The sequence below is a fragment of the Zootoca vivipara genome, chromosome 6 (genome assembly GCF_963506605.1).
Source record: "Zootoca vivipara chromosome 6, rZooViv1.1, whole genome shotgun sequence".
Classification (NCBI taxonomy): domain Eukaryota; kingdom Metazoa; phylum Chordata; class Lepidosauria; order Squamata; family Lacertidae; genus Zootoca; species Zootoca vivipara.
The window spans coordinates 619,868-645,570 of record NC_083281.1 but is presented as its reverse complement, the minus strand read 5'-3'; the positions used below and the strand labels follow the sequence as shown (position 1 = coordinate 645,570).

Below are 25,703 nucleotides of genomic sequence, written 5' to 3'. Positions count from 1 at the left end.
GGGAGGGTGGGCGGGCCGCGGGGGGCGCATGGTGGGCTGGGCGGGGCTCCCTCTCTTGCCCGCTGCCCGACTTACCTGGCAGGAAGGCCACGCTCTGGCTGTGCGGAAAGACAGGGCTCATGGAGCTGCGGCTGCGGGCGAGAGGCTCGTCCTTGCCAGCCGACCGGGGAAGGAGCTGCCTCAGGTCGACCGATGCTGGAAGGAGGAAGGAGACCCTCAGAGACTGGGGGGGGGGCAAGGGAGGACTCCCGGGGTCCATGCCAACTGAGACTCCGTTAACAGAAGTCAAAGCAAATGCCTGCATTCAGGGGCTGCAGAACATTGGCAGGTTTTGTGGGGTTCCAGTTACGTTCTATCCCAAGGGTGTCTCTCTATGAGACCCAGCCAGCAAAAAACCAAACAGTGGTACCTTGGTACTCAAACGCCGAAAACCTGGAAGTAAGTGTTCCAGGTTGTGAACTTTTTCTGGAAGACGAACGTGCTCCGTTTTGAGTGTTACACTCAGGTCTGTCTGTTTTTGCTCTTTATTTTGTTTTTGCGGCTCTTTTCGTTTTGTTTTTGTGACTGTGTGGAACCCGGTTCAGCTACGGATGGATTGATTGTGTGACTGCAGGACACTGTTTATCGCTTTCCTTTTATGGATCAGTGGTCTCGTTTGTTAGTAAAATTCATGTTCAATGGCTGTTTTTAGGGGTTGATTTTAAAAGTCTGACACGAATTAATCCGTTTTGCATTACTTTCTATGAGAAAGTGTGCCTTGGTTTTAGAACGCTTTGGTTTTGGAATGGACTTCCAAAACGGATTAAGTTTGAGAACCAAGGTACCACTATATTCCACCTAAACATTAGGAAGAACTTCCTGACAGTAAGAGCTGTTCGGCAGTGGAATTTGCTGCCAAGGAGTGTGGTGGAGTCTCCTTCTTTGGAGGTCTTTAAGCGGAGGCTTGACAGCCATCTGTCAAAAATGCTTTGATGGTGTTTCCTGCTCGGCAGGGGGTTGGACTGGGTGGCCCTTGTGGTCTCTTCCAACTGTACGATTCTATGATTCTATATTATTCCTCTTCCCTCATTTTGCATCTTCCTTTACCCTGCGTGCTTATAATGATGCATGTTTATCCTGGGGAGGCAACCTCCGCCCCCAGCGGCCCCACTCACCCGAGCTCTCTGTCCGGTGGGAGGCCTTCGCCGAGCCCTTCCCGGCCTTCTCCTTGCTGCCCTTGGTGAAGGCCGCTAGCTTGGTGGGGATCTGCTGCTGGACAGCTGCCTGCTTCTGGATCTGGTTGGTGGCGCTCAGGAGATGGAGGGGCACTTCGGTCTTGAGGGGCAGCACCGGGCGGACCCCCTCCAGCGCGGGCGAGGCGGCGCTGTCTCGGCGGGCCAACTCCGCCCGCTCCAGATAGTCCATGGCGGAGACGCTCCCTCGCCCGCCCGGCTTGCCCTCCAGGCCTTCTCCGTTGAAGCTGGCAGAGTGGCTCAAGGGGCCCTGCAGAGAGGAGAAGGAAAGGATTAGGCCGGAGGCTCCCAGACATATTTCGCCTCTTGCCCCCTTTCCAGAAAACCACTTGCCCATCTCCCCGCAGCCATCAAAGCCCTCTCCTCTCTGATGGCCCACAGCCAACCTCTCCCTTGCCCTTTCCATGCCTCTCCTGATTCTGGGAAGTTCAGTCCCCACGGGTGTCAGGAGCCGGCCGGCAATACATCCCACCATTCAACTCCTTATGAGCAAGAACATCTGCACAGACCTGGCGCTCTCTGTGGGGCTACCTTGGAAGGTGACCTGGAAACTACAACTAATCCAGAATGCGGCAGCTAGACTGGGGACTGGGAGCAGCCAATGAGACCACATAACACCGGTCTTGAAAGACCTACATTAACTCCCAGGACGTTTCCGAGCACAATTCAAAGGGTTGGTGCTGACCTTTCAAACCCTAAATTTCCTCAAACCAGTAGACCTGAAGGAGCATCTCCACCCCCATCGTCCAGCCTGGACACTGAGGTCCAGCTCCGAGAGCCTTCTGGCAGTACCCTTCCTGCGAGAAGCGAGGTTACAGGGAACCAGGCAGAGGGCCTTCTCAGTGGTGGCTCCTGCCCTGTGGAACGCCCTCCCATCAGATGTCAAGGAAACAAACAACTATCTGACTTTCAGAATACATCTGAAGGCAGCCCTGTTTAGGGGAGCTTTTAATGTGCGATGTTTTTAATCGTGTTTTTAATATTTTGTTGGGAGCCGCCCAGAGTGGCTGGGGAAACCCAGCCAGATGGGTGGGGTATTATTATTATTATTATTTATTATTATTATTATTATTATTATTATTATTATTATTATTATTATTATCATCATCATCATCCCCACCACCACCCTGTTACTCTGCATCTAACCAGCCTGCCACACTTTGTGCCCCTGCCATGGGTGGCAAGGCATCGCATCCGCCCAGGAGTTCGGCGCTCACCTGCCCTGCCTCCGGAGGCGAGAAGGCGGCAGTGGCGCTGTGCTTCTTCAGCCGCCGCTGCTGCTCTAGCCGCTCCCTCTCCCTCTCGACGGTCCGCTGGGCCTCGCGGAGGCGCTCCAGGTCGTGCTGGTAGGCCTCTCGCTGGCGCTCCAGCTCCTGCCGCTCCTGGCCCAGCCGCTCCTTCAGCTGGCGGGCCTCCTCCTCTCGCACGCGCAGCTGGGCCTCGGCCGCCTCCGCCTCCCTCCTCTGCCGCTCTCGCTCTCGCTCCCAGCGCCGCTGCTCCGCCTTCAGCTGGCCCTGCAGCTTCTGGACATGGGCCAGCTCCTCGCGCTGCTTCTCAAAGTTGCGCTGCCGCTCCTGCTCCAGCAGGAGGTTGCCCCGCGTCGACTGCAGGCGGAACTGGCGCTCCCGGTCGAGCAGGGCGCTCCTTTGGACCTCCAGGTAGCTGTCTTGCTGGGCCATGACGGCCTGCCGGGGGAAGAAAGGGGTGAGTGAGAAAGAAAGAAAGAAAGAAAGAAAGAAAGAAAGAAAGAAAGAAAGAAAGAAAGAAAGAAAGAAAGAAAGAAAGGTGCACGGTCTTCCGGAACGGCTTATGTTCGAAAACCGAGGTACGACTGTGACAGAAATCACTGGGTTAAAGCTGACCGGAGGTCCAGAGGTAGCATTGTTACCGATTTACGATAGGGTGGAAGTTTTGCAGGCTAGGAAGGACTTGCTCACCAATTTATTGACAGCGGCACAAATTATGATAGCTAGGAAGTGGAAGGGGCAAGCAGAATATAAAATGGAACAATGGTCTAAAGAGATGTGGGATATAGCTATTATTGATAGATTAACGTGTGCCGTTAAGGCAAGACAGGGAGTATGCAGGAGAAATGATTTCAAGGAGATATGGAGGGCGTTGGTAGAATTGGTGCTGTTAAAACGGAAAGGGGCCAAGCCATCGCAAGAGGTGTTGAACAGAGTAGAACAGAGAGGGTCCCTCGGGACTCCGTGGAAACAGAGGGAGGGGTCTGATGCACAGAAAACAGTTGAGGGGGGGAGGAGAAGCCACTCTGAGCAGCAGAGGGGGTATCCTTCTCTGTGGGCTTCTATGCTGATGCTCGTAAAAAAAGCCGCTGGCCGAAATCAGCTGCTGAGCCTTCTTTCTCTCCGCTGTGTGCTCCCTGTCAGATGCCCTAAATCTGGGGGGTGCAGAGGGAGAAATGGGGGTCACCTTACCTGGAGGCTGAGAAGCAACTGGGAGAGAGTCTGTATCCTTTGGACAAGCTGAGGGAAGAAACAGAAGGCTGTCAAGCAGTGCTAGGCAATCACCGAAAGTTAACGTCGCGATATAGCACCAGCTAAAGATCGCAATACACAGCAGTACCTTGGTACTCGGAACAGCTTGGCTCCTGAACAAATCGGCTCCCGAACGCCACAGACCCGGAAGTGAGTGTTCCGGTTTGCAAACGTTTTTCAGAAGCTGAACGTCCGACGCAGCTTCCAACTGAGTGCAGGAGACTCCTGCAGCCAATCAGAAGCCGCGCCTTGGTTTTCGAACCGTTTCGGGAGTCGAACGCACTCCCGGAATGGGTTAAGTTCCAGAACCAAGGTGCCACTGTACTGATAGATCACAATGTCTGAAACAAGGATGGAGCTACGGGGAGGGCATTATAGAATCATAGAATCATAGAGTTGGAAGAGACCACAAGGGGCCATCCAGTCCAACCCCCTGCCAAGCAGGAAACACCATCAAAGCATTCTTGACATATGCCTGTCAAGCCTCTGCTTAAAGACCTCCAAAGAAGGAGACTCCACCACACTCCTTGGCAGCAAATTCCACTGCCCAACAGCTCTTACTGTCAGGAAGTTCTTCCTAATGCCTGCATTAGCTGCAGGCACGGTTTTTTCTGCATTGAGATTTTTGCCGGCAACTGCTCTTGCGATTTGCTGCCCCCTGCAGAGTTTAACAGCAGCTGCAGGAATCGAGAGAAGCCTTGGCTGGCTTCACTATTTTTCCCGCATTGTGATTTTTGCACAGCGCACAAACATCATGATTCACGATATATTGCTAGGTCAAAAATTCCGAAACCGGTATCACGATATGGACTTCAAACTGGTTTGGGGCAATCTATCTTTCAAGGGGGAAATCTCCTTGTTGGTTCAGGCCCACCAGAGCTTCCCTCTCCCGTTTGAACACCTGCCTGCCCTTCACCCAGACCCCAAACTGCTTTGCACATGCCCTTGTGCTTCTGCCAGAAGCAGCTAGGAAGCCCCAAGGCTGCCCCAAAGGCAGGAGGGCAGCACCCAGGATCCTGCCCGCACATTTACCTCTGACTCTGTTTCCAGGAAGCCGCCGGGCCGTTCCTGCCTTGCACTGTCACCCTGCAGAAAGGCAGAAGGAGAGGGGGTGTTAAAAAACAAAACCCAGCTTGTTTTACGCTTCATTCCCAAACGCCGACCTCTCTCGGCCTCTGGTCCTCTGTACTTGTGACTTGCCAAGGGTGCCTGCCCCCCCTCTGCCCCCTTACCAGTCGCAGCCCTTCCTCTCCTCCTCCGGTTGAGGCGGGGTCCTCTGGGTTGGCAGGGGGGGCTCGGCGGTCCCGCAGGCGCTGCTCCCCACCGCAGACCTTCCTCTTGAAACTGCCCACTGGGGAAGAGAAGGCAGGTAGTGGGGTGAGAGGGGGCACCTCGCTTCGAAAGGCGATGCAAGGGTGCTGTCAAAGGAGCCTGCCAGTTGGTAGCCGCGCCGCTCAAAAACGGGTGGTTGCTCTTCGTTGGCAAAAACGCAATCTGCCCAGGAGCACCAGGCCTGGCAGCTCTCAAAATCAGTGGCCAAGTCTGGAAATCCTTGCTTGCCCATAGCGGCCTAAGTCCCCTTCTCTCTCTCCAGGGCTTTCCCCAAGCAATCAGAGACTATGCCTGCGGGCAGCCAATCTCTCCTCCTTTCATGCTTCTCCTGGAAACCAGTGGGGAGCGGAGCTTCTCGCAGCAGGAGGGGGAGACCCCTGTGACTTCATCTCTGCCTCTTGGCCTCCCTCCTGCCCTGCTTCCGCTTCTGCCTCTGATTCTGGACTGCTCTCTGCCACAGAATCTCCCCGCTCACCAAACCCTGTTCCCTCTTCAGCTTCCCACAACTCCTCTGCCCACTCTTCTCCCTCTGACCGCTCATCGTCACCCCGTTCCCCAGGCTATGAGCCTTCTTCCCTTGGGGGTTCCCCAGCTGGTGCCCCCCACCATTCCTCTGGCTCTGCCTCCCACCTGTCCATGGCAGCCGCCTAAGTCCCCTCCGCTCCGAGGCTTTTTCCAAGCAATCCGCGACTGTGCCTATGTGCAGCCAACCTCTCCCCCGCCCTTTTCATGCCTCTCCTGGTTCTGGGAGACCAGAGGGGAGCTTCTCGCAGCAGAAGGGGGAAACCCCTGTGACGTCATCTCTGCCTCTGGACCTCCCTCCTCTCCTACTTCAGCTGCTGCTCTCTGCCACTGACTCTCCTCGCTCACAAAGCCCTGTTCCCTCTTCCACTTCCGACACCTCCTCCTCCCAGGCTTCTCCCTCCCACCCCACTTCCTGGGCTCTGGGCCTCCTTCCCCTGGGGGTTCCCTAGCTGGTTCCTCCCACCATCCCTCTGCCTCCAACCAGCCCATGACAATTAACCCTTTATCCCCCGCCCCCATTTTAATGGGGGACACTTACTTTTGGCCAGGCCGGCCGTGGCGCTGTCATACCCCCCAAAGGTCTCCGCGCGTCTCAGCAGGCTCGACCCGCCGGTGGTGTCCTCGGAGCGGGCGGGGGCCACGGACCCCCCTAGCTGGGTGAAGATCAGGCTCTGCAGGCCTTCCACTGCAAATGCAAGAACGGGTTTCGGCGGGGAGGAGAAGAGGAGGCCTGCGCCCGGCATGGGGCCCAGCCGAGCCTTTGCCCCCCGGGCGCTCCCCAGGCCCTTGGGAGTTGCAGTCCCGAGCACCCGGGGCGTCTCGCGAGTGCGGCACCCACCTTCTGCCACCGCCCTCTTGAGGATCGCCTCCCCCTGAAGGCTCTCTGGGGAGTCCGCCCTGCCGATGAGCCGGGCCCGGGCCCCGAGCCCCGGGTCCTCGAACCCATTCATCTCCGCCATCTCTAAGTAGATCTGTTGCTTGTCACTCAGGCTCTGCAAGATCTGCTCATCCTTTTGGCTCAGGCGGTCTAGAGGCGGGAGGCAGGGAGGAGGAGCTCAGGGGGTTGCAGGGGCGGGGTGGGAGCAGCCAACCCAAGAACAGCAGGAAAATAAGAGACCGGAGGCCCACCTCCCCTTCCTGGGGAGACAGATCTGCAAATTCTCCCTTCTGGGCCACCTTCCTTGCAGCCCCTGAAGAGCTCGGACCGTAGGAATCAGGCCAGGCCTGCCCTCCACCGAAGGGTCATCTAGTCCAAGCCTTCCTACCTTGGAATTCCTTCAGCTTCACTGCCCTCGCCTCAGCCTGCCTCCGCTCCTCTTCAGGGTCAGTGAGAAGCTCCTCCTCCTCGTCAGGACAGCTGAGCAGAGAAAGACAGAAGCGCCCCAAAAAACTCTTTAGGGCGGCTTTGTTTCGTAACATCTGCATTGGCTCCCAGGACGTTTCTGGGCACAATTCAAAAGGTTGGTGCTGACCTTGAAAGCCCTAAACGGCCTTGAAGGCTCGCTATACCTGAAGGAGCTTCTCCACCCCGGACACCAGGGTCCCTCTCCCAAAGGTCTTCTAGCAGTTGCCTCCCTGCGAGAAGTGAGGTTACAGGGAACCAGGCAGAGGGCCTTCTCGGTGGTGGCACCCGCCGTGTGGAACGCTCTCCCATCAGATGTCAAGGAAATAAACAACTATCTGACTTTTAGGAGACACCTGAGGGCAGCCCTGTTCAGGGAAGTTTTTAATGTTTGATGTTTTATTCTGTTTTTAGTCCTCTGTTGGGAGTCGTCCAGAGTGGCTGGGGAAACCCAGTCAGATGTGCGGGGTACAAATAATAAATTACTATTATAGTTAAAGCTATGGTTTTCCCAGTAGTGATGTATGGAAGTGAGAGCTGGACCATAAAGAAGGCTGATCGCCGAAGAATGGATGCTTTTGAATTATGGTGCTGGAGGAGACTCTTGAGAGTCCCATGGACTGCAAGAAGATCAAGCCTATCCATTCTTAAGGAAATCAGCCCTGAGTGCTCCCTGGAAGGACAGATCGTGAAGCTGAGGCTCCAATACTTTGGCCACCTCATGAGAAGAGAAGAATCCTTGGAAAAGACCCTGATGTTGGGAAAGATGGAGGGCACTAGGAGAAGGGGACGACAGAGGACAAGATGGTTGGACAGTGTTCTCGAAGCCACCAACATGAGTCTGACCCCCCACCCCACCCCCAGCGGCCAATACATTCGATGTACATCAACAATAAAAAACATATTCAGATCTGCTTCTTGGGAGAAAAGCGATGGCAAACCTAGACAGCATCTGAAAAAGCAGAGACATCACCTTGCCTACAAAGGTCCGTATAGTTCAAGCTATGGTTTTCCCAGTAGTGATGTATGGAAGTGAGAGCTGGACCATAAAGAAGGCTGATCGCCGATGAATTGATGCTTTTGAACTCTGGTGCTGGAGGAGACTCTTGAGAGTCCCATGGACTGCAAGAAGATCAAACCTATCCATTCTGAAGGAAATCAGCCCTGAGTGCTCACTGGAAGGACAGATCGTGAAGCTGAGGCTCCAATACTTTGGCCACCTCATGAAAAGAGAAGACTCCCTGGAAAAGACCCTGATGTTGGGAAAGATGGAGGGCACAAGGAGAAGGGGACGACAGAGGACGAGATGGTTGGACAGTGTTCTCGAAGCTACGAACATGAGTTTGACCAAACTGCGGGAGGCAGTGCAAGACAGGAGTGCCTGGCGTGCTCTGGTCCATGGGGTCACGAAGAGTCGGACACGACTAAACGACTAAACAACAACAACAAGATTAATATTACATTCCCAGCCCCCCCTCACCTCTCCACTGCCCGGCGGATCTGTGCCATCCAGAAATTCCTCTCCTCCTTGGAGGCGGTGTGAATCTCGTACATCTCCGGCCCCTTGAGGGAGGCGCTGATCAGAAACATGGCCTTCTCTTCGTTGGCCACTTCCCGGACGATCAGCTTCTGCAGAGAGATCACTGGGGGCTTTGCGTCCTGTGGATCAATAACAACAACAACGATAATTTTATTATTTATATCCTGCCCATCTGGCAACAGCTGTGGTCACCGTCATGGCACCACAGGGCAGCAAAGGCCTCTGGGAAAAACACACAGCAACCCCGTAAGAATCTTTCGCAGGCAACCCCCGCAAGCCTCAAAACGCCCTTTTACACACCTGCTGAAAATCCCTCTTTCCAAATTTCAATGTCAAACATTTTAGCATTTTGTGTGCATTCTGGTGGTTTTGATTTCGTAGGGCACCTGGCAGCCACTGCTTGCGTGGCTGGTGGCAATCGGCGGGGCAACCCAGCAGCCGGCGACCCCAGGGCTCCGCGTGTGCTGTGCCAAGCGTGCCGCGCACCCACCCTCGCCAGGAAACGGCAGATACTGCGCATAGTATTTGAGGTTGAATCCTGACAAGACAGGAGCACTGTTTGGGGGGGACAGGGGGCAGGCGGGTGTGGGGGACACCCTGGTCCTGAATGGGGTAACTGTGCCCCTGAAGGACCAGGTGCGCAGCCTGGGAGTCATTTTGGACTCACAGCTGTCCATGGAGGCACAGGTCAACTCTGTATCCAGGGCAGCTGTCTACCAGCTCCATCTGATACGCAGGATGAGACCCTCCCTGCCTGCGGACTGTCTTGCTAGAGTGGTGCATGCTCTAATTATTTCCCGCTTGGACTACTGCAATGCGCTCTATGTGGGGCTACCTTTGAAGGTGACCCAGAAACTACAATTTGTTTTGGACTACAATTCCCATCTTCCCCGATCACTGGTCCTGTTAGCTAGGAATCATCTGGAGGGCCGCAGTTTGGGGGTGCCTGCCCTAAACGGCCTTGGCCCAGTATATCTGAAGGAGCGTCTCCACCCCCATCGTTCTGCCTGGACACTGAGGTCCAGTGCCGAGGGCCTTCTGGCGGTTCCCTCGCTGCGAGAAGCAAAGCTACAGGGAACCAGGCAGAGGGCCTTTTTGGTGGTGGCACCCGCCCTGTGGAATGCCCTCCCAACAGACGTCAAAGAGATAAACAACTACCTGACATTTAGAAAACATCTGAAGGCAGCCCTGTTTAGGGAAGTTTTTAATGTGTGACATTTCAATGTATTTTAATCTTTGTTGGAAGCTGCCCAGAGTGGCTGGGGAAACCCAGCCAGATGGGCGGGGTACAAATAAATAATAATAATAATTATTATTATTATTATTATTGTGGAGCTGATCATCTGCGGGGCCAGCAACTGCCTCCTCCCTCCCAACTTCGTAAGATAATCAGGATATCGTGAGGTTTAGCTGGCGATATATATTGGGAAGCAGGTATCGCCCGGCCCTGATGCCCAGCGGTGGGATGGACCACGTACCACAGAGGCGAAGGTGTACTTCTGGTCTTTCTCCTGCAGCAGCAATAGCACGTCAGTCAGCAACACGGCCAGGATCTCTGTCAAAAATCAACAGAAACGAGAGTGAGACCAAGACGCTTTGTCAGAGATTGGGGGGGAAATCTGTGGATTATCTGAGTAATTATTGCTCCCATATAAGTTCATTAAGCAGGGTCGACTTGAAACCAAACTGTCAAAATGTGTTTTACGGGGAAACTAATTAATAATGGGAATAATAAAGAATATGCGACGTTAGAAATAATGTATGAAACCGCAAAAGGGGCTGCGTGGGAGTCAACATGTTTGTGTGTTTTTTCCAACTGGATTTGTATCATTGTTAAAATGTGTTTTTAAAAAATTATTTAAAGGTTTTCCGAAGTTCCGATAGATACAAGAATTTTGGCAATGGGGGAGATTAAGATGGGGAGGCACTCATTGAATTCTGGCAGTAAAATCTGATGCACCTGATATGGCAAGTCAGAGAGGTAGGACACCTGCTTGGCCTGCAGAATGCTGGTACGCCCCCCCCCAACCCCTGGCGAGCCATTGCTGCCGGCCAGAGTGGGCAGCCCTGAGCCAGGTGGAAAACGGCTGTGACTCGGCAGCTTCCTAAAGCCCTTAAGCTTTCGCTCGGAATCGCATGAGGACTAGAATCTTGGTTTGTTTTAAAGGAAAAGACGGGAGCCGGGGGGGGGGGCAGGAGAGCATCTGCCTTGTGGGCAGAAGTTCTCAGGTTCAAACCCCCAACGGCATCTCCAGGTAGGATAGTTCTGCGCATACCCTGAACCCCCAGGGAGTTTCTGCTGCCAGCCAGAGCAGGCAGTAGTAATCTTCATGGGCCTATGGTCTGTCCTGGTCTAAGGCAGCTCCTTCTGCCCCTTCTGGGGGGCTTTGAGCAGGGGATTCTGAATCTCAGGGTCGTGGGTTCAAGTCCCACATTGGGCAAAAGGTTCCAGCAGTGCAGGGGGGTGGGCTGGATGATGCCTGGGGGTCTCTTCTAACTCTGCGATTGTACGATTCTGAGTTCAGAGCAAGGAGCCACACACACCACACACACACACACACCCCTGAGGAAATAAGCTGCTGAGGGACCCCCACCCCCAGGCCAGAGCAGAGGGCAAAACACTAATTCATGCTCTGGATCCCAGTTGATTCGGGATGGGAGGAGGGGAGAGAGTTGCGTTCGAATCCTGCTTTGGGGCATCTGGTGGGCTGCCATGATCGGGGGCGGGGGGGGGCTGATCCGGCCGGGCTCTTCTGGTTCTGGAGGGGTTTAGCCCTGCCAGGTCTAAGGGGAGGGGGAGGAGAAGGGGAGGGGCAATAAACCACCGAAACATCTTGAGCCAGGAGGTTAACGTGACCCTCCTTGTCAAGAACTGTGACGCAGACCAGAGAGATAAAGCAGAGCAATAAACCACTTTGCTTTCTCCCCCTACAGGAGCCTAGCCAGGGATGACTCAGAGGAGGAAGGTATTTTTTCTTGGGGGGGGGCAGGTTATTTGGTTCCGCTATTCCGCCTTGGCGACATAGAGCCCCTTTCCCATACGTGAAAGCCCATGGGGCAAGCCCCTCCTGGTTCTACACTAGCTACTCTGGCTGGCAGCAGCGGTGGCTCCCCAGGGTTATGGGGCTTGCGGGGATCTTTACTGGTGCTGCTGGGGGGGATTAAGCCGGGGGGGGAGGGATCCTGCGGGCAGGTCCGTTGCTCTGCCCCTGAGCTTTGGCCCTTCCTCCGAAGGCAAAACAAGTCGCTAGTCCTCATGGCAACCAACTGGTTTAAGACGCCTTACACAAAGTCTGGACCCTTGGTCTGTCTAGGACAGGGTGATCCCAAATCTCACATGTGGCCCCCCCAAAGGCCATTTTGTCGGATTCCCTCCCCTCTGATCTCCCAGAACCAGGAGAAGAGGGTGGAGGGGAGGTTGGCTGCTGGCAGGCAAAGTCTTTGATTAGAGGAGGGAGAAAGGTTGTTTTCTGCTGCTCCAGATAAGCGGACACGGAGCAGTGGATTCAAACTACAAGAAAGAAGATTCCACCTAAACATTAGGAAGAACTTCCTGACAGTAAGAGCTGTTCGGCAGTGGAATTTGCTACCAAGGAGTGTGGTGGAGTCTCCTTCTTTGGAGGTCTTGAAGCAGAGGCTTGACAGGCATATGTCAAGAATGCTTTGATGGTGTTTCCTGCTCGGCAGGGGGTTGGACTGGATTGCCCTTCTGGTCTCTTCCAACTCTATGATTCTATGATTACTTGGGGAAAGCCCCGGAGAGAAGGGGACTTAGGCAGGTGTGAGGAAGTGGGAACTTCAGTGGCTACAAAGCGCTCCGTGGGCCTGACACTAACCCACATCTTGAGAATTAAAGAGCGTGGTTTATTGCCGGCTGGCTCCTGGCACCCGGGGAGGCTGCACTGCTTGCTTGGTTGGCCTGACACTAACTCCAGTCTGTGGAGAGACTCCATAGCTCAGCTGGTTAGAGCGTGGCGCTCATAATGCGGGTTTGATCAGCGTTGCAGGGGGTGAGACTAGAGGACCTTCGGGGTCGCCTTCCGACTTGAAACAGGCCTGAGCAGCCTTGCCGGAAAAGATTGTGCTCTTGCGAATTAAAGAGCGTGGTTTGTCGCCAGCTGGCTCCCGGCACCCAGCTGCCTGCCAATCCCGTCTTGTCCCAGGACACCCAGCAAACTGTGGGGGGAAGCCGAAAGGACCCACCTTTGAGGCGCCCGGAGGCTGCCTTCCAGCACAGAACGCCGTCCACCAGGAGCCGCCTTTGGAGCATGTCCTCCTTGCGGAAGACCAGGCCGTTCTTGAACTTTCCTGAGGACTTCATCTCCATCTTGGTCGCCATCTCGCGCAGGCGCTGCCCCTTCTCGTTCTCGTTGACCTTGGCGTCGACGGCCGTGATGACCTCCTTGATCAGCGCCAGGGCCCGGGTCAGGTCCTCGTACTCCTGGGTGCCAGCTGCGGGGAGGAAACCAGGGAAGATGGAGAAAGGAGTTCGCGGGCTCTGTCTATTCAGGGATTGCAAGAAGCGAAGGAAAGCCCGGCGGTGGGATTGCGCCATCAGGGGCCCTTCTGGGCTGGAATCCTGTCCTCAAAGTGGGCAACCAGAGGCGCCCCTCCCCCAGGGAAGCCCCCGAGTGGGACCTAAACACAGCAGATGGGATGGAGAGGGGAATCTGTGCTTGGAAATCAGGGTGGATAAAAATCAATGATTTTTTTTAAAGCAAAAAAATCTGATTTTTTTAAAAAAATGCTTCTGGAGGAAAAACCTTCCTAAAGATTTTCTATTTAAGTTTCATCGTAGTCCAAAGACTATTCATCAGGAAATAAGGATTTGTTTAAAAATTTTCACGTGGGCTAAAAATCAGTAATTTTTGATATAGGTATAAAAACTACTCTGAAAAAAATATTATTCCAAAAATGAAACCTTCATCTGGTTGTAAATATTAAGATTATACCAGCAAGAATGAGTCTTTCTGTTAAAAAAAAGTGATTTAAATCAAGTCTTACTGACTAGTGATTCAAATCATGATTTGAATTGATTTGATTTAAATCAAATCGACCCTGGTGGAAACCTCCCGACTTTTGTAGCTTCCAGGACCAAGGGGAAGCAAAAAAAGCTATTGCTCCGCCCACTTTCCCATTTAGCCACACCCACCACCTAAATGCAGGGGGGCCCCCAACAAGGCAGCCCCCCTGAGGCTGGAAAGGGTTCTCCCCACACCCGAACGGGCCTCGAAGTTCAGTTGAGAGGGGGCAAGGGACAGGGCCGTCGAACCGGGAGGGACCTCCAGAGGTCCTCTATCCCACCCCCACCCCGCGAGACGCACCTTCCGTGTTCTGAATGATGCGCTCCACCAGGACAGGGTATTTCATGATGCGCTGCGTCACCAACAGGTTGCACTCCTGGACCCCGAGCCGCCGCACGATGGAAGAGTTGCTGATTCTCTAGAGGGCAACGGAGACGAGAGATCTGGGCAGGAGGGCTTGGCCTCGCGGGAAAGGCTTTGCGGCCCCAAACCTTGCCAATTCGGAACCCCAAATCTCGCCCTCCCGAGACCGACTGCCACTGAACACAGAGGCTTGGTTATATACACACACAGAGTGGAACCTTGGATCTCGAACTTAATCCATTCCGGGAGTCCGTTCGACTCCCGAAATGGTTTGAAAACCAAGGTGCGGCTTCCAATTGGCAGCAGGAGCTTCCTGCAGCCAATCGGAAGCCACGTTGAATGTTCAGCTTCTGAAAAGCGTTTGCAAATCGGAACACTCGCTTCCGGGTTTTTGGCATTCGGGAGCCGATTTGTTCAGGAGCCAAGCCGTTCAGGAACCAAGGTAACCCTGTAATTTTCTTTTATTCTTTTATTTATATGCTGCTTTCTCCTCCTCTCCCCTCCCCTTTTCCATTCTCACCACGACCCTGCAAGGCTGGAGGATGGCCCCCAAGCAGCTTCAGGGCTGAGTGGGGATTCGAACCCAGGTCTCCCAAGGTCATAGTCTGTTCTTCCCCATTATGCCCCGCCGGCTGGCTGGGCTGGAGTCCAGCCCCATCTGGAAGCCCCCCCCCCCCGCTCTCTTAGCCTGGCCTCCTTACCTTGATCAGGTTCTGGAACTTTTTGCTCTGTTGCAGGAGCTCTTTGTAGTGGAGGACTGCCTCTCCGTGGCTGCTGCAGAAGACCCCGTACTTCTCCTTCACTTGCTCGCCAGTCTCCCCCGAGAACTAGAAACCGGGGAGGCAGGGGGAAAAGGGGGGTGATTGCACCTCAGGACCGCCAATACCTCTTGCCATTTGAACCCACCCGGACCCTGAGATCATATTCCGAGGCCCTCCTTTGAGCGTCTCCTCCTCGAGAGCTTCACAAGAGCGGGGCCTTCTCTGCAGTGGCTCCCCGTCTGTAGAATGCTCTCCCCAGGGAAGTTCACCTGGTGCCTTCATTACACACCTTTAGGCGCCGGGGGGAAACTGATGGACATCCTAGGTAAAGGTAAAGGGACCCCTGACCATTAGGTCCAGTCGTGACAGACTCTGGGGTTGCGCGCTCATCTCGTATTATTGGCCGAGGGAGCCGGCGTATAGCTTCCAGGTCATGTGGCCAGCATGACAAAGCTGCTTCTGGCGAACCAGAGCAGCGCACGGAAACGCCGTTTACCTTCCCACTGTAGCGGTATCTATTTATCTACTTGCACTTTGACGTGCTTTTGAACTGCTAGGTTGGCAGGAGCTGGGACCGAGGAACGGGAGCTCACCCCATCGCGGGGATTCGAACCGCCGACCTTCTGATCGGCAAGCCCTAGGCTCTGTGGTTTAACCCACAGCGCTACCTGTGTCCCGATTGACATCCTATATCCTTTTAAAATGTGGGGTTTTTGGGGGGAGGGGGGCTATTGGGTTGTTGTTTTTGAATATGCATTTTGTGGTTTTATATCTTGATTTTATTCTGAGACCCTCGGGTATGGAGCAGCGGTACAGTGGACCTTTGGGCAACGTAATCTTCAGGTTGCGAATGCAGCAAACTTGGAAGTGGTCCCTGTCCTCTGCGGGGATGCCAGGCAGCCTAGAGCAAAGCCTGGCGGCTGTTTTTCTCCAGGGATGAGGGGAGAGGCCCTCCCGACCCACCTGCAGCACCAGGAGGGGCCCGATCCGCTGGATGACGTAGTTCCTCTCGCTGCCTTCCTCCAGCGCCTCCTGGCGCAGCTCCTTCAGCTGCGAGAGGAAGGCTCCGTGCAGCTGCAGCAGCTCGTCCACGCAGGGGAAGAGGCGGAGGATGGTGGCCTGGCCAAACTGGAGCTCCTCCCGCATGGCTCGCGAGTAGACCTTCAGCATGATCTTCAGCGTCCGGACGTGGTGCATCTCGGTCTGCATCAGCTCTGGAGGGGGAAGAAGCACATCGCCTTCACTTCACGTCCCTCCCGACTCCCCCAAAATTGTACGGATTTCACATGCGAACATAATTCCTGGTTTCCTGGCCCCCCCTTCCAACATAACGCCGAATATTCCTTGTTTATTTGATTTAATCTGACTGGTGTTAAGTACCACCTCCAAGCTAACTTACAGTAATTTTCTTTTATTCTTATAGACGACAGTTTCAACGCACGATTCTTCCCCATAGCTTTGACTATCTATCTGCCCTTTTCTCTCCTTTTCCCATACCTCTTTTAACTGATCTTCTTAATCCTCTTATTTCTACTAATATTTTATCAATTTCACCGGTTTCCCCCTTTTAGAACTGTATTAGGCAGCTCCATTTGTGTGAATGGGGACCTGCCCTCCCAGTTAGTTTAGGGGTCCGGAGTGGGGGGGGGGTTCCTGCCTGCCAGCTCCCTCCTCGTGTCTCTGTTGTTCCCCTTGCAGACCTCCGCATAGGCAGGCAGAGGGTGGAGACAAATATGGGACTGCAGGGCCTCCGACGCCACCTGCTGTCGGGCTCCCTACTTCCCCCCAACAGAGCGCAAGGGGCCCCGGCCAGAGCCGCCGCAGAGAAGGCCCCGCGGAAGCGATTCCGGGTTCCTCACCGTAGATGACGTCTTGCCTCTTGGCGACCTCCCTCTCCTGCTGCTTGGCATAGGCTGGCTCCACTGCAAGGCTCCACGACGGTGCCTCGAACTCCCGGGCGTCCGTCTCTAGCTCGTTCCGCAAGGAGGCATACTGAGCATCTGGGGCGGGGGGGAGAAAGGCTGCTGCAGACAAAGTGCTTGACGGATGGTTTCTCCCCACTGTCCGATGCACAGCTCTGGCCACAAGAAGGTCTTTTTGCGGCCGGAAAGTGAAACCCTGCCAGGTCCTAGAGGCGTGTGCTAATTCTGCTCCCCACTTGTCTCTAGCTGTGGCGCCTGCATTACAGGGGGTTAGACTAGATCAGGGGTAGGCAACCTAAGGCCCGTGGGCTGGATGCGGCCCAATGGCCTTCTCAATCCGGCCTGTGGATGGTCCGGGAATCAGTGTGGTTTTTACATGAGTAGAATGTGTCCTTTATTTAAAATGCATCTCTGGGTTATTTGTGGGCTTATTTTTTTAGTCCAAAATATAGTCCGGCCCACTGTCTGAGGGCTCACGGCTGAAAAGGGTTGCTGACCCCTGGACTAGATGACATTTGGGGGCCTCTTTCCGACCATACAATTCTGATTCTCCACGCACAAACTCTCTCTCTCTCTCTTGCACGCAAACATCCCCTGTCCCAGAGCACTGTGTCGCCACAACCCCCACTCCTACGGCGCAGGATTCGCCCCCCCTTACCTTCCACAAAGACCGATTCCGCCGTGGAGGGGGCCACGGAGACAACGTCCTCGGAGGCCGCTTTCGGCTTCAGGAAACCCGAATCCCCCTCATCCATCTCTCCCCCCGTGACCCTGAACAGGAAAAAAACGCAGAACTGGTTTCAGGCGCTGCCACCCCGTTGGACCGTCTGGCCGGGTGTCACACAGTGGGGGGGGGGGCCTCACACTTTTGGGAACGGGACTGCGGAGGTCACGAAAGAGGAAGAAGAAGCATCGTAGGATTGTAGAGTTGAGAGGGGGCATCCAGTCCAACCCCCTGCAACGCAGGAATTTTTTTGGCCTGGGGGGCTCAAACCCACAACCCTGAGTTGAAGAGTCACATGCTCTACTAACTATAAGAACTAGGGCAGGCAGGGGGCTGCTTCAGTTTAAGAGCGGGGGGCAAAAGTAGCATCGAGGAGTGTTCGAAAAACACCGAGTCTGTGCTGCAAAAAGCATACAAAGGACAACTCTGAAAGGTGATAAAACCACAAGTCTCCCTCCGTCACTGGAGGCCTGAAGCGGATCCAGAGCTCAAAGACTTAAGACCAGTTTGCTGGATCAGGCCAACGGTCCATCTGCTCCAGCCTCCTGTCCTCACGGTGGCCAGCCAGATGCCTCAGTGGGAAACGGGCAACCAGGATTCGAACCCAAGAGCCCTCCTGTGGTTCAGAATTCAGAAGCAGAATTCAGAAGCCTCGCTGCCTCCGACCGTGGAGCTGTCCTGGGCTAGGTGCCCTCAAAAGCCCTCTCCTCTTTCAAAGCCATCTGAGTTGGTGCCCCCCCTCCCGGCCCTTGTGGAAGGGAGTTCCGCAGCTTTCTTTTATCTGTTACAGGGGGGGGGAAAACGTTCCCTCTGTCCAACTCGCCTTTTCTCTAAACTAAAAAAAATAAGCTCTCTGGGGCTGCAAGGGGGTGGGGTGAGCGGACACTGTAAGCCCAGCAGGAAGATTGATAAAAACAGGACAGAGGAAGCCATCAGTTCAAAACCTGCGTGCCGAGATTTGCTTGCACGCAGAGAACGGCTTTTGCAGGGACCTGTGTGCCAATGTGTTTTGAATAGCTGGCGTTTCAGTTATATAATAAACCTCCTTTCTCTGCCTCGCTGCCCCCAGCGGCAATACTTCTGCCCACCCTCCTTGTCCATCCCCGACAGCACGCTTGGGCTGGTTCCTGCCCTCGCCCTCCTCTCCCTTGCACAGCTAGCCCCGCTCTTGCACATTTCAGCCCCCCCGTAAATCTCACTCCCCACACTTGACAGCCTGCCGGCGTCAGGAGACCTTTCCAAGCCCGGCCCCAAAGGGAGAGCTGTTCCTTCGCTAGGAAAGCTGAGCAGAGGGAGACCGAGACGTCCACACCGCCTCCCCGAGAAACAGACGCACACCAGCTCAAGGGGAAGCAGCCCTGAATCGGACAGGGGGCGCTTGGTCCCCCTTACTCTGGAACAGAGAAAAGGACACACAGCCTGAGATTCGGACAAGGACTAGGACCTCCAAGCGCTTTCTATACGACTTGGAGTCCCTCTATTGAGCGTGCATTTTCAGGGCAACTCTTGAACTAGACTCGACAACCAGATAGCGCTGATATCCTTCGGCCGGGCTCTGCGGTTTTAACCCCCATGCAACTGGACTCAGCCTACATGCCCGCCAGATAGTTTTGCTTCCCGTCGGATTTTCACCTGTTGTTCTAAATCAGGCATGTCCAACAGGTAGATCGTGATCTACCGGTAGATCACTGGACGTCTGTGGTAGATCACCGGTAGATCAGTGGCTCCCCCACAGAAGCTAAAAAACTTTGGCTTCCCTAAAAAAAAAGCTCAACATCTTTGCCCTGCACCCCTAAAATGACCTGAACCACCCAAAACAGGGCTTTCCTTCCTAAAAAAAGAGCTCAATGTCGCTTTCCTCTTCCCTAAAGGTTCAACAACTTTTACGTGAACCCCCCAAAACAAGGCTTTCCTTCCTAAAAAAAACCTCAACAACTTTGACCTGAACCCCCAAAAAGGGGGTAATCACTGCCAGTTTTTAACTCTGTGAGTAGATTGTAGTCTCTTGGAAGTTGGCCACCCCTGTTCTAAATGTTCTCCATTTTACCTACGTTGCAGAATCGTAGAGTTGGAAGGGACACCCCCCCCCCCCCGAGGGTCATCCAGCCCAACTCCTGGCAATGCAAGAATCTTTTTGCCCTAACGTGGGGCTCGAAGCCACAGCCCTGAGATTAAGAGTCGTGTGCTGAGCTAAGAAATAAAACCAAGGAAGGAAGGATTTCATACTGACAACAGCCTCGTGCTATAAAATACCAGACTGCAATCTCCTGATGCTGCCCCCCCCTTCCAAATGAACCAGAAATATTTCAATCTGAAATCATGCTGAATGCACCTGCCACAAGTCCGGGGTGGGGGAAGAGTCTCCCCTCTTTCGGGGGTCCTTTATGACCCATGTTTTTTTCTGCAAAAGGGAGGCAGGAGGAGAGAAAGACAGGAGAGCTGTGCAAAGGCGGGGACGCTCTTTCCAGATGCAGGAAGGAGCCCCCCCAGGGCAGGCTTGCCTACTCACCCTGTCTTAGCGGCAGCCCTGATGGAAGCTGTGTCGGCCAGCGGCGTGGGCGAGCTCCCCCTCTGCGCGATCGTCATCCCGAGGGCGCCGCCATCCGGGCCCAGGAGGGATCCGTGTGGGTGCTCCCGGAGGGCGGAGGCTACGGAGGCAAAGGCAGAGTTGGTGCTCAGGAAGCGGGCGGCGAAGGGCGGCCCGGCCGCCCGCAGGAGCCCCCGCCCGTCCGAGTGCGGCCGGAGGACGGAGAGGATCCGGGAGGTCAGCAGCTCGTTCTCCAGGAAGACGCTCTCGTTCCAGCGGTTGGAGAAGGAGCCGCAGAAGAGCAGCTCCGAGGGCGCCGCGGCGCCGCTGCCACTCTTGGATGTGGCGTTGCCCATGCCTGCGAGACGGCAGTGTGGCCCGGGGGGGGGGCACGGCACGCTTTTATGCCGCCCAGCCGGCCCTTCTAGAAATGTCCAGAGAGGCAAGCACTGCCGCTCAGCAGCAGGGGGCGTATTGGCGGAATCAGCAGGCAAGTCTGGAGGGGAGGAAATTGGGCCCCCACTGTGCGCTCTGGAAATTGCTAAGTCCCTCGTTTAGCGGCCGGAGCCCGCAATTATTTACACCTCTGCTCCCAAAGGGAGAACATGCTCCCATGTGTCAAAGCAGAGAATTATCTTACAACCGCGAGGGAGGGAGTGGGGGGGGGGTAATGGTGAGTGGCTCACGGCCGCCGCACTGAACTGAGACTCTGAGGAGCTGGAAGACGAGCCGAGTCGGCAAACGGACAAGGTGTGTTCGCCCTCCGTGGCGTTTGATGCACAAAAGTGAAAACGGCTCCGGTGTAAAATAAATGGAATTAGGGGGAGACCATGTTTCGTCGGCTAGAAACATTGGCAATTGGGGAGGGGGAGGAATCAAATTAAGAATTGCAGGCTGCTGTGGCCAAGAAAAGGAGGAGAGAAGACACAAAAACACCCACTCACCCAGGTGGGGAAGGGCCAGAGGGAGGCAGCGTCAGAAACTCGCAAAATATAAGCTGGCCGCCGAATGGCTCCTTAAATCAAGGAGGCAGTTGCCAAAATGGAACGTCCAGGTGCCATTTTTGAGCAGGACGGCTCTAAAGTCTTATTTTCCAAAGGATGGACTTACTGGGACGGATTCTCAGTTAAACCCCTGGCTAGTTCAGAGGACTGCCTTCAGCCGAGTTAAGAGCTCTGAGAAGTGAAAGAAGGGAAGTCTTTCGATCCAGGAACAGTCCACCAATATATTGGTCTATTCCAGGCTTCCTCAACCTCGACCCTTCAGATGTTTTGAGACTACAATTCCCATCATCCCTGACCACTGGTCCTGCTAGCTAGGGATCATGGGAGCTGTAGGCCAAAAACATCTGGAGGGCTGCAGTTTGAGGAAGCCTGGTCTATTCTGACCTTTTTTTAAATGGTGACACGGAGCACTCGTAACGCAGGGATATCCTTCCCAACGGCGAGCGGGGGAAAGCAAAGACAAGCGGCAACGATCCACTATAACGTCGTTTGCTGCTGCCGTTCGGGCTACCCAGAAAAAGCATTTTGGTCCCCGAAATTCATTCCTGTTGCGCAGATGAAATACCACGGATAGAATTCAACAGGATGGGGCCTGAGCGTGTGGAAACAGGAATGATCCAGATGACGGAGACGTCACCAGGTCGCAAGCGGTTGAAAGCCAGGTGCAAAACGTGCCCAGCGAATTTCGAACAGGGGAGGTAGAGCCGGCTCCAAAACCTTGGGGAGCTGCTGCCAAGCCCGTGCAGGCAATGCCAAGCTCAACAGACCAAGGGCCTAACTTGGAATCACAAGGACTTTGGGGGGTGGGTTTGCTTCAGCTGAGCAGAAAAGCGCTGCCCTTGCCTGCAGACGGCCAGGGAGAGGCCGGGAATGTCCCTGGCTGAAGCCCAGAGAACCGCAGCCGCCAGACTGTGCTCGCGGTTCTGAGGATATTGGGCTTCTGGGAATATTGGGCTGGAAGAAGACAGCAAGGCTGGCCGGGCTCTCCCCACGGGGGTCTGTTTACTCCCGACAAGCCTGCTTTGCTGGAAAGGAGCTCGGGGAAATGAAACTCTCTCCCCGGATCCAACCTCGCTTCAGTCGCCCAGCGCGGAAGAACAGGCCCTTCTCGTCCGCACAGCAGCCCTGAAACAGATCTCTGAGGTGCTCCGGGGAAAGCGGCAGTCAGAAAGGAGGAAAGCAGTTTTAAGTAGCAAAAGTGAAAGCTCTTAAAAAGGAAGGGCTTCCTTGCGTAGTCCAAGACCTGAACTGCGGAACTCCCTGCTGCACTGCTGGCTGTCAAAGAGAGAAATCCAGGGAGGAGGAGGAGGAGGAGGAGGAGGAGAGGGCTGTCGAAAGCCGCTGGCTGCAGCGGTTCGGTTCGAGGCGGCCATGCTTCTGAATCCCGGTTGCTGGGAAACACAGGAGGGCAGAGGGTTCTCGCACTCAGATCAGGCTTGCAGGGTTCCCATTGAGTCGTCTGGTTGGCCACTGCGAGGAGGCTGAGCTGGCTCGATGCTGTGGCAGCCAGACGGCTTGCGTTCTTGTGGAGCCTCTTGCTCCAGAGGCAGTCTATCTAGACTCGTAGGTTCTCGGGGGGTATTTGTTGCCGTGAGACGAGGAAGCTGGCCTAGAGGGGCCTGATAATGCTGGCTTTTCTCATGCCCAGGGCAGCTGTCTATCAGCTCCATCTGGTACGCAGGCTGAGAACCTACCTGCCTGCAGATTGTCTTGCCAGAGTGGTGCATGCTCTAGTTATCTCCCGCTTGGACTACTGCAATGCGCTCTACCTTTGAAGGTGACCCGGAAACTACCACTAACCCAGAATGCGCCAGCTAGAGTGGTGACTGGGAGCGGCCGCCGAGACCACATAACACCAGTCTTCAAAGATCTACATTGACTCCCAGGACGTTTCCGAGCACAATTCAAAGTGTTGGTGCTGACCTTTAAAGCCCTAAACGGCCTCGGTCCAGTATACCTGAAGGAGCGTCTCCACCTCCATCATTCTGCCCGGACACTGAGGTCCAGCTCCGAGAGCCTTCTTGCGGTTCCCTCATTGAGAGAAGCCAAGTTGCAGGGAACCAGGCAGAGGGCCTTCTCGGTAGTGGCCCCCGCCCTGTGGAACACCCTCCCATCAGATGTCAAAAAGGAAAACAGCTACCAGATTTTTAGAAGACATCCGAAGGCAGCCCTGTTTAGGGAGGCTTTTAATGTTTAAGAAATTAGTGTATTTTAATTTTTCTGTTGGAAGCCACCCAGAGTGGCTGGGGAAACCCAGCCAGATGGGCGGGGGATAAATAATAAATTATTATTATTATTATTATTATTATTATTATTATTATTATTATTATTATTATTATGCCCATCACAGAAACGATTCCTGCCGCACAGGCCCACGGCCACGCAGAGGGGGCTGGTGAAACGAAGTCGTCCCCCTGGGCGCTTCCACCCCCCATCACAAGCTAAAAGCCGTGGGGTGCAGAACTCCACAGCCAAGGCCTCCACCCTGGACCCGTCCCACGGATGGCCCCTCCATCTCATTTTCTGCCCTCCGCTGGCTTGGGGGACCGCGAGGTGAGTGGGAGAACTGCCGGCCCCCGAAACGGTTTCTCGTTTGGCCGGCTCTCCCCCCTCCAAGTCCCCCTCCCTCCCCCCCCAAGCCAGGCTCCCCGAAAAGCAAGCCATTTTCTGAGTTCAATTAGCACAGCCTGCAGGCCGCCGAGGAGCGCCATTGATCCCCCAGCCGCTTCTCCCAACAGACCAGACTGCGCACCGCAGAGATGTTTCAACCGCTCTCCCCACCCCCCCACCCCAGCCTGCTTCCAATCCCTTACCCACCTTCTTCTTTTTTAGCCCCACTCAGTGCCAGGAGCCAAGAAAAACCGGCACAATTTAACACACATGCACAAATAGTCAACCTGGTGATAGATATAGATAGATAGATAGATATCTATTTTTCCCCATTTCACAGCTGCCAAGCAAGCAATCGATGGGAAAACAGCTTATCGATTTTCTCAGGGCTCTGTGATATTTTTTGTTCCCTTTTTTTTTTTGAGGTTTCACAATGAGGTGAGATGAAGGGAATAAAAAAAGAAGCATTAAAAAGGCTGCTCAGGAACGTTCTAGAGCTTTCCCGAGCGAGGAAAAGGAGGAGCCACTTTCTGGGCTGTTGAGTGCCCCCCACTTTTGTAGCGTTCGATCAGGCCAATGGCCTATCTAGTAGCATTCCAGTGGCCCAAGCAGTTGCCCATTATGGGAAACCCACAAACAGGGCGTGAGCACAAGAGCCCTCTCCCCCCCCCCAAACTACTGCGGTTTCCAGAAACTGGATTCAGAAGCATTCCTTGATGGATGCAGAAGGGCACAGCCATCGTGCCTACTGGTAGCCCGATTCTCCTCCACCAACTTGTCCATTCTCTTTTTTAAAAGTTGGTGGCCGTCACTGCCTCCTGTGGCAGAGAGTTCCATAGTCTAACCATGTGCTAAACTTTGCTGCACCCAAAACTTTGCTGCACCCACTTGCTGTGTGCCAGACGTGATTTTACTTCAACCAGATTGCCTCTTCCTTGCCTCTCCTCTGAACTGAAGAGGCCCAAACACTTCCGCCTTTCCTCGTAGGGGGGGGGGGGGGGAGAGCCAGGGCCCTGTCTGCAAGCAAAGCCACGGTCGCGGAAATAGATTATTTCGGGGTACGAACCTGGGCTGTAGCTCCGGAGCGAACTGGGTGGAGAGCTCGGAGGGCGGAGGAACAAATCTCTTTGCTGCAAGATAGAAAAGGGGGGGAGGGAGGAAGAAAGAAGAGACACAGCACAATGAGAACAGAAGGCTGGACTTGAAGGGCTTCACCGCGGCAAGATATCGCGAATCATGACGTGTGTGCGCTATGCCAAAATCACAATACAGTCGCACCTTGGATCCCGAATGCTTGCGAGTCGAACGTTTTGGCTCCCGAACGCCGCAAACCTGGAAGTGAGTGTTCCAGTTTGGGAACGCTCTTTGGAAGACGAACGTCTGACGCGGCTTCTGATTGGCTGCGGCCCATCGGAAGCCGCGCCTCGGTTCCTGAATGTTTTGGAAGTCGAATGGACTTCCGGAACGGGTTCCGTTCCACTTCCGAGGTACCACTGTATGGGGGAAAGCATTAAGCCAGCCAAGGCTTCTCTCGATTCCTGCAGCTCCTGTTCACTCAGCCGGCTCAGCTCTCTCAGTGAATCGCAGCAGCAACAACAACAACAACAGGTATTTTAAAATTTTGTTTCAACTACAGCAGACCAACATGGCTACCTACCTGTAATGATAATAATAATAATAATAATAATAATAATAATAATAATAATAATAATTTATTTATACCCCACCCATCTGGCTGGGTTTCCCCAGCTACTCTGGGCAGCTCCCATCAGAATATTAATAACAACAATGATAAAAAAGCGATAAAGGATAAAGGTGCGAGGGAAACCGCAAAGCCAGCCGATGCCTCTACATAGCCCCGCCCTCATTTCAGATGTCATGATCTATTATCGCTATATCGCAATGTTTAGCTGGCGATGAAGGGAGGCCAAGAGTTCCTTCTGTGTCCCCCCACCTTCCCCCTGCCCGAGATTTAAAAGGAGGGGCTTACCTTGGGCCTGGCCCCACTGCATTCAGACAAGAGGGTCTTGCAGTTTTTGTGGACGTTCACTGCACAATCTGAGGAGGGGGAAAAGAAAAAGAAGAATGGGGCTTCCTTCTCACCGGGCCGATCCCAGAAGCCACATCCCGACGCCAAGTGCCACAGAGATGACTTTGAGCACATGCAGAGCTCAGCGCGGCCAGCAGAAAGCCCTTCTAAGCGCAGGGCACGGCTCAACTGTGGAACTCCCTGTCACAGGAGGCAACAGCCGCTAACAAACTGCCCCTGGAGAAAAAGGCTTTTCTTCTTCCGGTTCTC

General features: G+C 54.4%; 1 protein-coding gene across 4 annotated transcripts in view; it reads right to left on the bottom strand.

The window, feature by feature from the left end:
* Positions 1-25,703, bottom strand: part of ARHGEF18 (Rho/Rac guanine nucleotide exchange factor 18) — a 53,377-nt gene that overhangs the window by 1,432 nt on the left and 26,242 nt on the right. For 2 of the 4 annotated variants that reach the window (XM_060276489.1, XM_060276491.1), the window contains exons 11-29: positions 25,395-25,462; positions 24,471-24,534; positions 19,773-19,911; positions 17,198-17,310; positions 16,477-16,617; positions 15,581-15,831; positions 14,558-14,683; positions 13,794-13,911; positions 12,673-12,921; positions 9,948-10,024; positions 8,410-8,588; positions 6,853-6,944; positions 6,126-6,614; positions 4,963-5,081; positions 4,763-4,816; positions 3,671-3,718; positions 2,450-2,917; positions 1,155-1,482; positions 76-195 (exon numbers count right to left, since the gene is read on the bottom strand). In XM_060276489.1, the coding sequence (XP_060132472.1) occupies positions 76-195; positions 1,155-1,482; positions 2,450-2,917; positions 3,671-3,718; positions 4,763-4,816; positions 4,963-5,081; positions 6,126-6,614; positions 6,853-6,944; positions 8,410-8,588; positions 9,948-10,024; positions 12,673-12,921; positions 13,794-13,911; positions 14,558-14,683; positions 15,581-15,831; positions 16,477-16,617; positions 17,198-17,310; positions 19,773-19,911; positions 24,471-24,534; positions 25,395-25,462 (3,243 nt within the window). Of the gene's footprint in view, positions 1-75; positions 196-1,154; positions 1,483-2,449; positions 2,918-3,670; positions 3,719-4,762; positions 4,817-4,962; positions 5,082-6,125; positions 6,615-6,852; positions 6,945-8,409; positions 8,589-9,947; positions 10,025-12,672; positions 12,922-13,793; positions 13,912-14,557; positions 14,684-15,580; positions 15,832-16,476; positions 16,618-17,197; positions 17,311-19,772; positions 19,912-24,470; positions 24,535-25,394; positions 25,464-25,703 lie in introns of all 4 variants that reach the window. The other 2 variants (XM_035116970.2, XM_060276490.1) reach the window with 2 other exon arrangements.